This window comes from Theropithecus gelada, chromosome 1, assembly GCF_003255815.1.
Source record: "Theropithecus gelada isolate Dixy chromosome 1, Tgel_1.0, whole genome shotgun sequence".
NCBI lineage: Eukaryota > Metazoa > Chordata > Mammalia > Primates > Cercopithecidae > Theropithecus > Theropithecus gelada.
Genome location: NC_037668.1, coordinates 40862192 through 40880032, shown reverse-complemented (window position 1 = coordinate 40880032; position 17841 = coordinate 40862192). Strand labels below are relative to the sequence as shown.

General features: G+C 55.9%; 1 protein-coding gene across 1 annotated transcript in view; it reads right to left on the bottom strand.

The window, feature by feature from the left end:
- The window catches only part of TNFRSF1B (TNF receptor superfamily member 1B), a 43802-nt gene extending 30066 nt beyond the window's left edge, over nucleotides 1-13736 (bottom strand). The window contains exon 1 of the mRNA XM_025361228.1: nucleotides 13547-13736. Within this exon, the coding sequence (XP_025217013.1) occupies nucleotides 13547-13624 (78 nt within the window). The 5' untranslated portion in view covers nucleotides 13625-13736. The remainder of the gene's footprint in view (nucleotides 1-13546) is intronic.
- Nucleotides 13737-17841: the final 4105 nt, after the last annotated feature.

Sequence of the window (17841 nt, the reverse complement as noted above, 5' to 3'; positions counted from 1 at the left end):
CCCAGGGAGCCCCCCCGGGCAGGGATCCACCCACTTAGAACGGAAGATGATACGGTGGGGAGGTGGCCACAAGGAGAAGCTTCAGGCTTTAGGGGTCGAGACCAACCCTTTACACAGAGCTGGAAGAACAGAGACTGTTCAGGAAAGTACCAGGAAAAGTACCTACTGTGTGCAGGCACAGTACTAGACACATTAATATGCCTTCTCTTCATTTTATCCTAGCACTAACGCAATGAGGTCAGGATGACCCCATTTTACAGATGCAGAAATTGAGGCTTGGGAGATTTCGTGCAAATTGTCCAAGGTCATGCAGCCAGTGGGCAGCACCCCAGGAGCTGATGGCAGCGACATCAGCCTCTGTGCCCCCTGACAGTGTTGTACCCTGTGATCTTGTCCCACTCCCTCATTTTACAGACAAGAAGCCCACAGAGGGGAGTGACTCTTCTATGAACACACTGTGAGCAGGGGAGGGTGGTTCAGTGACTCTCCAGCAAAAGGGTCTCCAGGGTCTTAGGGCAGGTGCCAAAGCTGTGGGGAGGGGCAGAGGTATCTGCCCAAGGACCCAGGGACCCCCACACAGCGGAAACCCTCTTCAAGCAATGCGGAAACCACATCATTTGCATGGTGGGTCGCGGGGCCCCTAGGGCGTGGTGGGAGGCAGCAGAGGCATTTGGGTCTCGACCTTGGGGGTTCACAGGAGCCCCCTGGACTGCAGGGTGCAGCTACATCAGGCCAGGTCGTCACAGCGACGCCAGGGCCAGTGACAGCGGAGGCCCGTCTGCCGTCACGGAGAGGAATGGCGCCCGCGTTAGGAAGGACCGACCACATCACAGGCAGGCAGCCCGGGGGTGACACATCCCACTCCTGACTCGCTGCCTGTGATGTTGCTTTAGAAATGAGCTGGGGGCAGACAGGAAGACTGGGCTGGTATCCGGTTCTTGGAGCCAGGCTTTGTGCTAAATGCCAGGGTACAAAGACGCTGGGCATGGTCCCTGCCTGCAAGGAACGCTGAGTCTAGTGAGAGACGTCCCAGCCTCTCCCACTGTCACCCTCCAAGGGGCCTGCTGATGTCGCCTGCTCCATCTCCCACAACCCCTCCTCCTCGCCACCCTCAGCATCGCCTGCCAGCTACAGGCTCCTTGGTCTTGGTTCCCAGCCTTCTTTCCCTTTCAGATGGACCTAAGCCCCCTTCCTACAATCAAGCCTGGCTCTCCTTAAAAGCTTCCAGCAGCTGCCACCGCCTGCACAACCTCCTTAACCCCTGCCAGCATCTCCCACCTGTATTCATCACTCACCTGTTGCCATCACAACACAAAGCGGCGCCTGGCTCCTCCGCCCCCTTCTCCACACCTGTACTGCTGCTGCCTCTGCCCAAACGTCCTCACCCGCCACCCCACACCTGGCAGGGCTGACTTCTCAGCTTCTTTCAAGAGTTCCCTCTGCCATCATATCGGGGGGTCAGAGGTCCCTCCTAGGGGCTCCTGTGACAACCTGGGTGCATCCCTATACTGCCCACATCCGACCAGTTTTTGGCTAATTATTGGTTCCCTCGTGCCTCCCCCCAACCTTGACAACCTTGTATGGGCGCTGAGCCAGACACGTGGGCTTTGATCCAGGTCTGCCATTCCCCCACCTCCACTTTGTCATCTATCAAATGACGACAGAAACAGTGCCCCCTTCACAGGGCTTTATGATTCATGAAGTCAGTATGCGTGGCGTGCTCGGCGCTGTGCCTGGCAGTGGAAAGAGCTCAGTGTCACCCGTGTGTCTGCTACTCATCGCCCTACACAGCCAGCACACAGCCCACAGCTGGCCTCTCATAGATGCCGAATTGCTCAACACAAGCAAAGTTTTAATTTTCAATTAGTTGAAATGAGCTGGAGCTAGCATGAGAACCGGGCAGGAAATGGACGTACAAAGAGAGGGGGCGGCGTCCTCAGAGCAGCAGACTGAGCGCGCCCATGTTCAGATGACAGCGACTCACGGTCTCCTCCACCACCACCTCACTGGAGGGTGATGTAGGCACAGCGCTCAGGAGCCTGGCCACCTGGGGTGGAGTCTTGGCTCTGTCTCTAGTGAGCTGCAAAACCTTAAGTACGTCGTTTAACCTTTGTGCCTCAAAGGCGTCTTCTGTAAAATGGGGATAATGTTCCCCTGCCCCCAGGTGGCTGTGACAGGGAAGGGCACTCTGTGCATTTAATGCATCGGTCTCTTGCCTCGCACCTAAGAAGCACCTGCTAAATGTCAGCTCTTTTTTTTCTTTTTTTCTTTTGAGACAGAGTCTCACCCTGTCACCCAGGCTGGAGTGCAATGGTGCGATCTCGGTTCGCTGCAACCTCCGCCTCCCAGGTTCAAGCAATTCTCCTGCCTCAGCCTCCTGAGTAGCTGGGATTACAGGGACACGCCACCACACCCGGCTAATTTTTGTATCTTTAGTAGAGACAGGGTTTCACCATGTTGGCCAGGCTGGTCTCGAACTCCTGACCTTGTGATCCGCCTGCCTCAGCCTCCCAAAGTGCTGGGATTACAGGCCTGAGCCACCGCGCCAAGCTAAATGTCAGCTCTTAGCCCTGGGCTCTGTGCCCTGCCAGCAACTGCCCGCCCCTAAGGGAAGTGACAGAGAGCAGCCCTTTTGTTTCCACCTCACAGTCAAGGAAGCCAAAGGTCAGGGAGGAGCTCGAGGGGTCTGGGGGCACAGGGGCAGCAGCGCCAGGCAGGCCCTGGAATCCTGACCCCCAGACCAGTGGAGGTGCAGCCCATTTCATACCTGAGATGAGCAACCAGCCCTGCCCAGTCCCCTGCCCAACCCAGCCGGGGTAACCAGCCAGCAGTGGCTAGGACCAGGCTGGCCCTGTGACTGACTGCAAAAGCTCCAGGGACAAATGGGGCTGACACTGACCAGAATCAGTCCACTGGGGCCAGGCACGGTGGCTCACGCCTGTAATCCCAGCACTTTGGGAGTCCGAGGCGGGTGGATCACTTGAGGTCAGGAGTTCAAGACCAGCAGGGCCAACATGGCAAAACACCATCTCTACTAAAAAAAAAAAATACAAAAAATTAGCCAGGTGTGGTGGTGCACGTCTGTAGTCCCAGCTACTTGGGAGGCTGAGGTGGGAGAATCCCTTGAACTCAGGAGGCAGAGGCTGCAGTGAGCCGAAGCCGAGATCATGCCACTGCACTCCAACCTAGGCAACAAGAGCAAGACTCCAACTTTAAAAAAACAAAAAAAACAAAAAAAACAAAAAAAAAACAGAATTGGTCCATTGGGCTCAGGCTCAGGCCAGGCAGAGCTAAGGCCAGAGGGGCCTCATGTTGCAAAAAGCGGGTGGAGAGAGCATGCTCCTCACCTCCTATGTCCCCACCCTACATCCATGGCCCAGTCTAAAGGCTTCCTCCTCCTCCCTGAAGTCTATCGCCCCTTCCTTCCTGTTCTCTGCTTCTTCACCAACCCAGAGCTGTCACCTGAACCATGGTGACAGCCTCCTCATGGGCCTCCCTGCCTCCAGTCTCTCCATCTCATCTGTGCTTCACACTGAGGCCACAGTGATCTCTGCCCTGTCACTCTCTTGCTCAAAAATTATAATGGCTCCCCAGTGCCTCAACTCCTGATAGGAGGAGTGTGTGTGGTGGCTGAGAGCATGGACACTGGAATAAGGATGCTGGCTTGAATCCATACTCCTTCCCCTCTTAGCAGGCAGCCTTGAAGGTGTTTTGTTTCGTTTTTAAATAAAGGAGTTCGTAGGCCTCAGTCTTTTCATCTGTAGAATGGGACTGATAAATGCACATACCTCCTGGCGCTGATGGGAAGATTCAATAACACATGTAAAAGTGTTTAGAAAATTCCTCCCAAATTATAGTTGCTACAGTTTTCTCAATGTAATTGCTATTACTACCTCCATAAACTGGCCCTAAACTTACAGCCTTGTGTGCTGCTGTCACTGTCCCCAACAAACCTTTGGCTCCAGCTAGGACAGCTGGGACAGTCTAACATTGTCCTCTAATATTCGGTTTTTGTTTTGTTTTGTTTTGTTTGAGACAGGGTCTCATTCTGTCACCCAGACGAGTGCAGTGGTGCAATCTTGGCTCACTGCAACCTCCGCCTCCGGGGTTCAGGTGATTCTTATACCTCAGCCTCCCAAGTAGCTGGGACTACAGGTGCACACCACCACGCCTGGCTAATTTTTTTTTTTTTTTTTTAAAGTAGAGACAGGGTTTCACCATGTTGGCCAGGGTGGTCTCAAACTCCTGACCTCAAGTGGCCTCCCAAAGTGCTGGGATTACAGGCGTGAGCCACCTCGCCCGGCCTGTACCCTAATATTCTTTCCTCCATACCTCCCTCCCCACACCATTCTTCTCCCTGTAGCCACTCATCCTAAACCCGCCTACCTTTCGGGGCTCAGCGGTTAGGAGGTCCCCTGTGTGGGCCTGGAGAAGGGCAGAATCAGGAAGGGGACAAGAAAAGACCAGGGCAATGACCAAAGAACCAAGTCACAACAGGAAGGACGCTGAGCCAAGGGGTGGAGGGGTGATGTCTAGGGAGAACGGGATGCAGGAGCGGGGCTTGAGGGAGCTAGGGGGCAGGACAGGAAGGAGCAGGATTAGAGGCTTGCAAGGCTCAGGAAATGACAGCAGGAGCTGCTGGCGATGGGGCCACAGAAGCCTGGGGCCTCTGTGAGCTGCAGCCAGAAACTGGGGCTGGGGTCAGCGGGAGGAGGGGCCAGCAGGGGCACCCAGGGCACTGGTGGGTGTCCTGCTAACTAAGGCAAAGGGCCAGAGCCCTTCCCCAGGGGTTCACAATCAAGTCCACAGCTGGGCCACAGCCGGACCACACCTGGGCCTTCTGAGCTGGGTGACGTGGTGGTGCAATCTGCACTCCACCCCCTGCCCAAAGCCACTTACTCCAGCTGGGGCCAGGGAGGTCCTTGCTAATCTCAAGTGACAGTTGGGGCCGCCGAGGTTCAGAAAGGAGAAGGGAACTGGCCAAGTTCTCCCGGAAGCAGAGGCTGGGCCAAGATGAGGCCTCAGACCCCTGACTCCCGGCCCCAGGCCCCACCCATTCCCATGGCCTCTGGCCTTGCTCCTGAAAGGCCTTCAAGAAGGCCTCCCGCTGACAGCTCCTCCCTGTCCACAGCCTGCCTGCCTCCAAATCCCCTCCCGCTCTGCTCTCCCACTCAGGCACACTGATTCTCTGAACCTGTGGCCACATCAATCTCACTAGTGCAGGGCCACGCTCAGCCTGAAGCAGACAGTGGGCCACTGTCTGGACAGCAAAGGAAAACAAACCAACCCCCTGGGGATTTCTGTACTGTCTCCAGTCAGAGTGGCTGGGTCAAACCCGAGCCCCAGCTCCAAAAGGGACCCACGGAGGAGAGATCTACTAGGCCTCTCAAGGAGCCAGTACGCCTGAAAGAGATTCACCCTGCGGCCCTCGAAGTCAGGTTACACTGTCTGTTTTCCCAACAGCACATGCCCACTAGTGTCCAAAGAGGGGAGAGGGAGGGCAGCTGGCCCTCCTGGGTCCTGAGAAGGGGCTCTGCAGCCCTCTCCAAACACCCAACGCTTGCTGTGAACTAGCTAACAGGTCTCCTGAATCCAGCAACAGAATCAATAATCTGGCAACCATGAACCTCCAGGGTGACAATTCCAACCCCTCCTCCCCCTGCAAAGAAGAAATAGAGGCTGGGTGCAGTGGCTCATGCCTGTAATTCCAGCACTTTGGGAGGCCAAGGCGGGCAGATCACTTGAGGTCAGGAGTTCGTGACCAGCCTGGCCAACATGGTGAAACCCCATCTCTACTGAAAATACAGAAACTAACCGGGTGTGGTGACGCACGCCTATAATCCCAGTTACTCGGGAGGTTGAGGCTGGAGAATAGCTTGAACCTGAGAGGCAAAGGCTGCAGCGAGCCGAGATCATGCCATTGCACTCCAGCCTGGGCAACAGAGCCAGACTCCATCTAAAAAAAAAAAAAAAAAAGTCGGGCGCAGTGGCTCACGCCTGTAATCCCAGCACTCTGAGAGGCCGAGACAGGCGGATCACGAGGTCAGGAGATCAAGACCATCCTGGCTAACACGGTGAAACCCTGTCTCTACTAAAAATACAAAAAAATTAGCCAGGCATGGTGGTGGGTGCCTGTAGTCCCAGCTACTCGCACCACTGCACTCCAGCCTGGGCGACAGAGCGAGACTCCGTCTCAAAAAAAGAAGAAGAAATGGAGTCTCAGATGCAGGGTGGCTTGTCACAGTCCACAGGAAAGAGGCTAGATGCAAGGGCAGAGCCGGAGGCCTGGGATGCACCGCCAACAGCCCTCCCCTTGCACTCCCCCTGCACACTTGGGGCTCAGGCTTGGAGCAGAAGTAAATTATCTCTTCCAACCCCCCCATCAGCAAACAGACACTTCCTCCTCCAGGGCTCACAGCCAAGTACCTCAAACCACAGTGACATCACTGCCACCTGTGACATCACTACACGCCACAGTGGAAAAAGACTGTGGGTCCCAGGGAGGTGGGCCCTGAGCGTCAGAGCCCCAGCCCCGCGGTCAGCTGCTCAGCAGAGGTGATCAAGGCTCAAAGCCCTAAGGGAAGGGGGCAGGACTCAGAACCAGGGCAGAGCACCTGCACCCATTACCGGTGACAAAGAGCTTCTTCGAGGAAAACGCCCTCCCTGCTCAAGGCTTCCTTGAACCTGCGGGTTCCCAGACAGCAGGCTCTGCAGTGCCTGCCTACAGCGAGGACTTTCCCATAGTGTGGGGAAGGGGAAAGGATCTAGCTCTTGAACTTGAAAAGGTGCCACCTAGGTACCAAGGGGCAGAGAGGCAAACCCCAGCTCTGCCTAAGGAGCTCCATCATGTCCTTCATGAAGGCTGACAGGCAGCCGTGAATTCTCGATGGCCCTGGGGCCTGAGTCAGGAAATCATTCCACCCAAAGCAAGTGAGATTGAGGTCAGCAAGCAGAAGAGAATCTGGGGAACCAAGATATTGACAGTGGGGAGTCCTGGGCTCTCCCTCCTGGGGACTTTTAGATACCCCACCCCCAACCCGTGGCCTTTGTCAAGTATACTTAAAGCTGACACTTCCCCAATATTCTACGAAAGCATTGGAACCAGGGCTGTTAGGTTTCACAGGTAGGGATGCTTAGCCCCAGAGAGGTTAAGTAACCCAAGCAAGGTAGCACAGCGAGCCAGTGACAGTGCTCAGATGGGAACTGTGATCTCCCAACACCCGGGTCAGTGCTCCTTCCTCGGAGCCATGCTGCCTTAGAAGTCACCTGGAGGCAGAAAATGGACAGCATGACCTCAGAAGAGCCCCCACAGGGCATCCCCTTCTCAGGGTCACAAGTAACCAGAACCTTCAGCAGCACAGAGGCTGGAGATGAAGGAGGTTTTGGAGAGCGCCTGGAATCTTCCCGTGCCCATCTTGCAAGCTGAAGCCTAGTGCACTGTCTCTGTGCTTCACCAAAGGTACCCCTCACTCACCCCCAAAACACACAACCCCTGTTACTCACTAAAAGGGGTGGTGAAGGGAGGGGAGGTGAGATCCTGACCCCGCCGCCTTTGCCACAATACGGTGTCCTAAGACCAGGCTGCCAAGCAGTGGGTGTGAGAGGCCCCGTCAGGGGGCACTGGGGCAGAAGCACAGACAGGAAAAGGCAGGGAGGAAAGAAGTTGCTCTCTGAGGTGATGGGCAGCAAAGCCACTTAGACAGGAACTCTGGGCAACTGCAGGGCTGCCAACCAAGCTTCCGGGCCCCGGGGCTGAGAGCAGAGAGTCTGACTCCACAGGGGTCCCCACCTAGGCCTAAGCACCACCCCACGGCCCAGAGAGTCAGGTCAGACCTGCAAAGCCACCAATGGCTCAAATAGCTGCCAATGCCAGGATGAGAAAGCACTTTTAATCCTGACAGTCAGTCCATAAGGCTAGGATTACTCCCATTTTACAGATAAGAACACAGAGGCTCCAAGGGATAGAAAGACTTGTCAAGGTCACACAGCCAGTCAAACAGCAGAGCAATGACTTGAGGTTTATCTGATTCAGAGGCCTGGGCCTTTTCCCAGAGTCATCAGTGCTGCTTCCCTGTGCCCAGATGAGGGTCCAGAACTGGGAGCCACAGCACCTCTCCTTTGTTCCTGTTCACCCCATGGCACCTCAAACCTCAGCTTCCCTCCTTGCCCACTTCTGGGTAAATCACACGCATTCTGGGGTCCTGAGTCACCGTCGGTAAGTGGCCCCATCCCTCACTACACTAGGGATGTCGAGGGGGTGAGCAATTTGGGGAGAGGACCCCTAACCTCAGCAGACCCCATTCAATGGGATGGGGAGCCCAGAAAAATATCCTAAGAGATGGAGGCAAACAGAACCCCACCCTGCCACCACTGACTTTTCAAACCCCCTGTCTCCTCATCTGTAAAACAGGGCCATTATTAAGGTCAAAGTCAGATGAATGTTTTTTGAACACTTACTATGTGCCAGACACTGTCCTAGGCCAGTGGTTCTCAATCAGGGGCAATCCCCCAACCCCAAAGGACACTTAGCAATATCTGGAGACATTTTTGTCACAAGGGAGGGTGGCGCTACTGCCATCCGGTAAGTAGAGGCCAGGGATGCTGCTAAATATCCTACAGCTCACAGGACAGCCCCGCAACAAAGAATTAAATGTCGAGGACGCTGAGATTGAAAAACCCTATTCTAGGCTAGAGTCTACAGTGGTGAATGAGTCCCTGCCCTCACGGTACTTACAATCTTGTGGGAGGACATAATAAAAGTGAAAGAAATAGAATAGGTCAAGAGCATTATACAGGAACACAAAGCAGGTCGGGGAGAGAGAGCACCTGGCAGGGAGCATTTACAGGCAGGATTGTCTACTTCAGCAGAAGGAAGTGAGGGAAGGAGACCAAGGGACATCAGCAGGAGGAGTATTGGAGGTGAGGTGGGGAAGCGAGTGCAAAGGCCCTGGGGCAGGTGTGTGCACAGCACATCTGAGGACAGAAAAGCATGGCTCAAAAGCGAGAATGGGGCCAGGCACGGTGGCTCACACCTGTAATCCCACCACTTTGGGAGGCCAAGGCAGGTGGATCACTTGAGTTCAGGAGTTCGAGACCAGCCTGGCCAACATGACAAAATCCTGTCTCTACTTAAAAAAAAAAAAAAAAAAAAAAATTAGCCAGGTGTGGTTGCACACACCTATAATCCCAGCTACTTGGGAGGCTGGGATGCCCTTATGACCTTGGCTGAGCTAGTAAGCCTATGTTCTCATCTGTGGATGTGGTGTTCCCTGGCTGGCCCTTGTCACAGAGCCATGGGTGTGAACATGGGTGAGGTGGGAAAATTGCTTGAACCCAGGAGGTGGAGGTTGCAGTGAGCAGAGACTGTGCCACTGCACTCCAGTCTGGGCGACAGAGTAAGACTCTGTCTCAATAAAATAAAAAAATAAAAAGAAGAAGAAGAAGTGAGAATGGGCCAGGCACAGTGGCACGTGCTTGTAATCCCAGCACTTTGGGAGGCTGAGGTGGGAGGATCACTTGAGGTCAGGGGTTCAAGACCATCCTGGGCAACATGGTGACACCTCGACTCTACTAAAAATACAAAAAATAGGCCGGGCGCGGTGGCTCAAGCCTGTAATCCCAGCACTTTGGGAGGCCGAGACGGGCGGATCACGAGGTCAGGAGATCGAGACCATCCTGGCTAACACGGTGAAACCCCGTCTCTATTAAGAAATACAAAAAACTAGCCGGGCGAGGTGGCGGGCGCCTGTAGTCCCAGCTACTCGGGAGGCTGAGGCAGGAGAATGGCGGGAACCCGGGGGGCGGAGCTTGCAGTGAGCTGAGATCCGGCCACTGCAGTCCAGCCTGGGTGACAGAGCGAGACTCCGTCTCAAAAAAAAAAAAAAAAAAAAATACAAAATACAAAAAATACAAATAAATTAGTTGGGCATGGTGGTGCACTCCTGTAGTTCCAGCTACTCTGGAGGCTGAGGCAGGAGAATCACTTGAACTCAAGAAGCAGATGGAAGCTGCAGTGAGCTGAGATGTCGCCACTGCAATCCAGCCTGAGCAACAGAGCAAGACTCCATCTCAAAAAAAAAGCAGGTTGGTGTAGAGTCGGGTGTAACATACACGCCATGGCTCTGGCAAAACTCTTCCCCTTCCCATGCACAACTGTCCCAGCTACTCCTCCAGGCAACATTGCATAGTAAGGGCCATAAAGCATCACCCAGCCCTGGGGAGGGACAGTGCTCCGGGGAGCCACTGTGCCAGGCGCCAGGATGACAGGGTCACCTCTGACATAAGAATGACTGGCAGGCTCTCAGCCTTTCACACCCATGGCTCTGTGACAAGGGCCAGGCAGGGAACACTTTCCACATCCACAGATGAGAACATAGGCTTACTAGCTCAGCCAAGGTCATAAGGGCAGTTGGGACAGAGCCCAGGCCTGTGAGGTCTGTGACCTGTTGGTAGTGCAGCTCCTAGAGGGTTGGAGCTGGATCTTGAGGTCCCCAGAGCCAGGCACTGGGCTGGGCTTGGAGTAGGTGTGTCCATGAATTTTTGAGGAATGAATAAATAAATGGCCCCACCTCAGGGTGCCTGACCACCTACCCATTGCCCTCTAAAGAGGTGCCTGACCAACAGACTATACCCTCAGTCAACACACAGGCTCCCCACTGGGATTTCAGACAGAGGACAAAGAGACAGAGACGTGGTGGAAGGAGGGAAGAGCCCCCAGGGCCAGCAGGTACCCCAGATCACCCAACTCCTCTCTGATGTCCAGCCTGGCAGCCCCCAACCTCTCCCTAACCTGAACTGGCCCCAGGCCCTGGGTGATGAGGAGGCAAACAGCAGCACCTCAGCACCAAGACTTCCAGGGGGGAGGTGGGCCAGGCCCATCAGGCAGAGACCCCTTATCCTTCTCCCCAGACAGCCCAGGCCCTGCTCATCCCCATCAGAGGCACCAAGCACTCACCTACTGCCAGCTTTACTGCGATCTCTTTGTCAAATGAATAAATGACTAAGTGAATGAATGATCTTTTCCATACCAGCTGGCAGATAAGACTTTTAAACGGGGCAAAAGCCCTGCGGCAGTGAGTCAGCTGCGTCCACGGCTAGCTCAGGTCTCCTGGAGCTCCTTCTGCAGCTCAGTTGACTTCCATCCTGAGAACCCACTGTGTGTGAGGGCTTGGCTGGGAGCAGGGGTGCAGATACGGGCACTGGGAGGGTGCTGTGAAAGGAGCTTTGGAATCAGGCAGACCTGCATTCAAATCCTACCCCCAGCTCCCCAGCCCCCAGCTCTGTGATCCTGGGAAACGCCTCAGTTTCCACATCTCTAAAGACAAACGGCACCACCCACCTCTTGGGAGTTGCTGTAAGGTGAAATTTCGTGACAAAATACCTAGCCCAGTGCCTGGTGCTTCGTGGGTGTTCAGAAATCAGGAGCTATGGTGATGCTACTAATGCAAAGGAGGAGGAACCCACAGTTCCAGCCCTCAAGACACCTTCCATCCACTTAGGGGGTAAAACGCTAGATTAAAAAGCAGAATGCAATCTGTCCTCAAACGGAACAGAAGGGCCTGGGAGTTCGAAGAGAAGATCAAATCCAACTGAGAAGGAGGAAAGGCTTTCCCGGAGAGAATGGCATTTGCAGAAGGCCTTGAAGGATAGGGGTAAGGAGTGTCCCTTGGAGAGCGGACGGCACAGACAATGCTTTTGGCACAATGACACACACGATGACCATCGTCAGTTCTACAGAGGCTGGGGAACACATGTGCAGGGAGGTGGAAGAAGAGCTCAGGTACCTTACTCTGGCCTGGGATCTCCAGGGGAGTTTCTGCCTCGACCACTGGGAGCCACAGGAGGCTCCCCAGGCAAACGGAGAGGTGCCTCATGCTTGAGAAGGGTCTCTCTGCCACGGATCAGCGGGAGAGGGGGCAGAGCCTGGAGACCAGCTACAAGGGTGTGGCAATAGTCCGGGTGGGGTGGTGGGGAACAGGGATGAGGGAGGAGGGAATCTGAGCTGCTACAGGAGCTGGTCAGGAGGGGAAGGAAGTGGGAGGGAACCCGCTCCGGCTACTCCAGGACTGCAGCCTGGTGTCCTGAAGAGCCCTGTGCCTGCCATCCCTCTCCCATCCAGGGGCTTGCATGACCCCAGAGTTCACCCAGGCAAGCCCAAGCTCAGTGGCAGGAAGACCGTCCCCTCTGAGGCCAGAGTCTATGGCATGACCCCAAAGTCAAGCTGGGGACCACAGTCATCCCCATTCACACTCGGCCCTAGAGTGGGGACTCTCCGGACCCTAAGGCCACCCAGGACTTACTCTGGGGCAGTTCTCCAGGACCCACTCCTGACACCCACTGTGGGTGAGTCAGTTCTAGTCTGGCAGCCCCCATCTTCCACCCACAAGAACTGGACTCTTTGGCCTCAGATCAACGAGTCACCTTAAGTCACCACAGAAGCCAGTGCCACCTCCCACCTTCCTCCTCGGTCAAGATGTCAGATGGGGGCAGATGGGCCACGTGTCCATCAGGGGCGGCTCTGAAGAAGGACGAACGCCCACCTTCCCTGCAGCCTCAGGGCACAGGGGCCAAGGGCAGGAGAGACCCCTTTTGGAGGAAGAGTTCTCCCAGGCCCTTCCATGAAATACAGGTTCTCTGAGCCTCAGTTTTCCTTCTGTAAAAAATGGGTTATCTTATCTTACCAAACCACGGAGACAGTCAAAAAAATGGGATAATCCTATGTTACCAAACCAGGAGACAGCCAAAAAAAGGCAAAGGGTACACAGTCCCTTGTACGCCTGTTGCTATTGTGGGAGTGATGTTCATAGGAGCCCTAGGGTTTCTGCTGTTTCCATTTTCCTGCGGCCCCTGGAGACTTCATTTGCCTTGCTCGATTACCAACCCAGACCTCCCGCGCTTCCCCTGCCCCCAGAGGCCACAGAAAGCAGACTCTGCAGTAGCCCCCGACGCCTCGGGAGGAAGCAGACAGGCAGCTCGCCCTCCAGTTGTGCCCTCAGAGGGCCTGACACACACCTGGCCCTGCTCTTCAGACACAGGACCCTGGTATTTCTAAGAAATCGGAAAACCGTCGCCCAGAGGAAGAGGAAGTCTTCTGAAGAGGGTGCCCGGCGTGGGCAGTGGGGCAGCGCCCCGGCACAGCCCCTTCTCCACCGCGTGGGAGGGAAGGGCTGTCGCGGCAGTCACCGGGGTGAGGGAAAAGGGGTCCCGGGTCTAGCGAGGGTCTGCCCAGGGCTCGCTGCTCAGCCCCAAACGCCCCGGCCTGCGCTCGCGGAGGAACCAGGGTGCGCTCCTGTCACGACGCGGGTAAGAGGGGTTTCGGGGGCCGGAGTTGCCCCCCGAGCGCACGTGTACGGGCCCGGGGTCCCCGGCGGGTCCCTAGAGGTGTGCGGCGCGTGTCTGACGCGGATGGGGGGCGGCGACTCGGACTTCCAGCCTCCCAGCCCGTGACAGCGCCCCGGGAGAGCGCGGCCCGGGCACCCGAAGGCTGCGCACCAGCCGGGTGGGCATGCGGGGCGGCTGTCCCCCGTGGGCCGCGCGAGTCACCCACCTGGGCGGGCAAAGCGTGCCCCGCGGCCCAGAGCTCCAGTCCGACGGCCAGCGCGGCCCAGACAGCGGCGGACGCCATGGGTGCGGGCGGGATCCGGTTGCCCCCTGCCCTCGCGCCCTCGCGCCCTCGCGCCCTCGCAGCGCAGCGCCTTCTTCCCAGGCTCCGCTGTGCTCGCCAGCCGGCGGCGACTGAAAGCGAAAGCCCGCGCCGCAGCGGGCCAGAGGCCAAGCGGCGGGGCGGGGCGAGGCGGGGTGGGGCGGGGCCAGCCGGCCTTGGACACGCCTCCTCCACGCCCCTCCCCTGCCTCTGCTGGGCCTCCGATCCGACCACCCCAGCATCGCCAGGCCGATACCTCCAGCGTCACTCCCAGCACTCAGTGACCCTTCAACCTCCTCCTATCGTCCCCTCCTCTTCGAGTCACCATCTCCACCTGCCCGGCCTCCACCTGCCCTCCCAGCTCCCACAGGTTTCCCTGTCCCGTGAGGGTGAGGCACTAATTTGGAACAACATCCCCCAAAGCTGACACCTGCTTTAGGGGAACCAAGAGAATTCTAGATCATTCGCTCATTTAGACTCTATTTTAAGTATATTTAATTCTTATTTTTTAGTTTTTTTAGAGACAAGGTCTCACTCTGTCACCCATAGCTCACTGCAGCCTCCAACTCCTGGGCTCAAGCGATCCTCCCACCTCAGCCTCCAGAGTAGCTGGGACTACAGGCTCGGGCCACCATGCTGGGCTGATTTTTTTGTACAGACGGAGTTTCGCCATGTTGCCCAGGCTGGTCTCGAACTCCTGAGCTCAAGTGCTCTTCCCACCCTCAAGTGATCTTCCCACCTGTGGCCTCCCAAGGTGCTGGGATTATAGGTGTAAGCCACTGCACCTGGCCTGTTTAGACTCTAGAGCCAGATCACCTGGATCTGGATCTCTGAACTCACCTCATGGGACTATTCTAAAAATTTAAAGATATGTAATATGCATAATGCAGTCTGTACTTTATATATACTTAAGTATCTACATATATAACAATAGGCATTTATAAATCTTGGCTGTTGTTACTACTCTTCATGTGTTCATTTATCCGTAAACATGCATCCAGCCCTTCTCACAGTGAGAAGACTCTGCACTTCCCTGTTCAAGTCTGCTGCCCAGGCAGTGGGCAGATGAACAGAGGCTGGGAGAGAATGTCACCTGGGAAGCTGTGGGGCCCGGAGGGGCTGCTAAGGCCAGGCCCAGGAGAGCTGGCTTCCCCCAGGATTTACATCATGACTGAGCACCCATTCCAGCTGTGATCTGTCCCCCGATCCCCACTTTGCGTGCCAGCCCTAATACAAGTCCAGCCCTGCAGGGCCAGAGCACATTCCTCCAGCCCTGGATTACGGGGATCCTAGCCCCCAGCACATAGGGCATTTCTAAGGGTTGGGGGTGGACTGGGTGGCAGGAGGTGATTCTCTTCCCAGTTTCCTCACTGCAGGCCGCCTAAAGATACAGAGACCCTTGCTCTGGGCCACCAGCCCCACAGCGGAGCCTGCAAGGATGGTGCTTCTAGGTGCTGAGTGAAAAACTGGGAAGTGACTCCTGGGGGATGGAAAACCCCACCTCCTAACCAGGAGGCTGGGAAATCACCTGGTTTCCACATGTTTCTGTGATATGGGCCACGCTGAGGGTGTGGCTGGTGTGACCCACAGCCTTAACTCTGCAGAGAGGCTCAGCCACTGGACAGGCATGCAGAGCTCTTCTGGCCCTTAAGAGAATTGCCTGGGAGCAGCTCCAAGGACTCCCTGATCCCTAAAATAGAGCCGAAGGCAGGAGGGAGATGTCACCCAGTGGAAGCAGGGGACAATAGTTCTCTCCAGTTGTCCCCCACACACCTCAAGACCAATGGGTCCCACAGACTCTCCGCACACCCTCCCCCAACCCAACAACTGGCTCCCCCTGCCAGTTTCCCTATCCCAGTGAATGGCACCATCACCTCCTGAAGGCAGGGATCCCCCCAGGCTTAGGTCCCATCCTGAGAGCGAATTCAAGTTCTAATCTCTATGCAACATGAGGCTTCTCCCCTTCTCCAGGCCGACCCAGGCTGCTTAAGAGCAGGTGACTTCTCTCTGGACTCTGCCAAGTGCAGTTCTTGACTCCCCCAGGTTCAGGCCCAGGGGTGAGGGTTTGGGAAGGAAAGGGCACAGTGTTCCATGGCAGCCAAAGTTGTTACCCATCTGGCATTGGGGCCTTTGGGGACAGTTTCCAGCTCATTCTCTCTGGGGTTCTTATGCAGGTTTCTTGGAGACCTTCTTACTGACTCCACTGGCCACAGCTCCCCAGCACCAGAAATGCCTGCACCTCCTGCTGGCCACGATTCACCACCTCCCCTTCGGCTCCTACAGGGTAGTGTCCTCCTGGCTTCTCCTGCTGAGGCCGCCTCCCCTACTAGGAAGCACTGTGGGATGGAGATGGCCAGACTGGCCTCCTCGCTGGGGTCCATGGTTGCCTTGCCCTTTGCTGCGCACCTATAGCAGCCCAGCTCACTCTCCGTGTACCCAGGCTCCCTCCAACAATGCCAGCTCAGGCCCCTCCAGCCACAGGCTCCTTTATTAAGCACTTGCTGTGTGCCAGCCCTGGAGCGTTGGGGACTCAGCAGTGGACAAAATAAACAAGAATCTCCCATCTGTGTTATGTCCTTAAACTCCTAGGATATGAAGCTCCCAGCTGGGTCCCTTGCATCCCCTCCTGCTTGGCGCAGGATAAGAGGAAGTGCCCTCTCCTCTCCAAAGGGCAGCAGGGGGCACTCAGCACCATGGCGACTCCTTCCCCAAAATCTTCTCTCTTGGCTTCTCCAACCCCACATCTTGTTTCGGCTGGGGGTGACGATGGCCAGTTCTGGCTGAGTCAGTTTGTCTCTCCACATGACCTGCATACGTGGTCCGGGACTTTCTCTTCCTGGGGGGGGATTGATCTTGACACTCACCATATTGTACCTGCCACTGGGGAATCTGGTAAAACTCAGTGATAGCAGAGGCAGTGTGGAGGGCCTGGACTCTCTCCTTCTGCCCCACAGCCCAGCCCTGGCTCTATCTCCCACCCATGGTGCTCGGGGCTTCCCGATGAGGCTCTGGCCTTCAGGCTGTGTCCCTAAATCTGCCTCTCCATGGAGTGGTCAGACCCAGCCCTGCAAAGCATAATCCACTCATGCCACTCTCCTAGCCCAGGGCTTCTCAACCCCGAGGTCATTTTACCCCCTCTCCCACCCCAGTACATTTGGCAATGTCTGGAGACATTTTGGGTGGTCACAGCTGCAGGGGGCAGGGGAAGGTGCTGCTGGCATCTCGTAGGTAGAGGCCAGGATTCTGCCGAACATCCCACAACCCTCAGGACAGCCTCATCACAGAGAATCATCCCTCCCAAAACATCCAGAATGCCAAGGTTGAGAAGTAACCTAGCCCATGGCTCCCCATGGCCTTTAGAACTGATTTCAGCCTCGTCCACAAGATGCTGGAGGCCTTCATGTCCTGGCCCAGCTGGCCCACCAGGAAGAGCCCCACCACGAACCCCAGCTCCACACGCTAACTCCCTGGGCATCCGGGGCAACCCTGAGTTCCCACCTCCATGCCTTTGTCCATGCAGGTTCCTCTGCCTGGGGTGCCTTTTCCTCTGTGTTTGTTTGGTGATCACCTACTTGTCCTTCCAGTCACAGCCCCACTCCCGCTCTTTTGTGAAACCGCCCTTGACCACACCCCACCAAGCTGGGCAGGATAACATGGTATGTCTACAGACTGTTAGCATAACACTCACTCCGGTATTAGTCGCTTACATGGCCCTCGCCTCTCTTAGTAATTGTGATACTAGCGGTTATGGAAAGATGACTTACACACTTTGTCTTGCACCGGGTGGGGGGCAAGCTTTATGGTGTGCTTATCCAGCAAGTACAGGGTACAGTGGGTTCAAACCTGGTTTGGTGGCTTCTCCATAGGCAAGGGGCTCTTCTCAGCATGCAGCTCTCACACTGCTGGACCGTATGATACCCAAGGGTAGGGGGACTTGCTCTTGGTCCCCTCTATTTCCCTTAATTGAGTCCCTTCTTGTGCATCTCCTGTATGTTCTGGCCCAGGAGATACCTAACAGAAGGGGCTTGATAAAGTTGAAGTGAATAAGGACCAAATACAGGACGAAGGGCATGCAGGAGGTGATGAAGGAATGAAGACTTGAGTGAACGAATGAACGAATGAATGAATGGGTACATGGATGTCCAGGTCAAGGCTCAGGAACCCAGTCCAGCCCAATCACTCCCAGGCCCTACGTACCC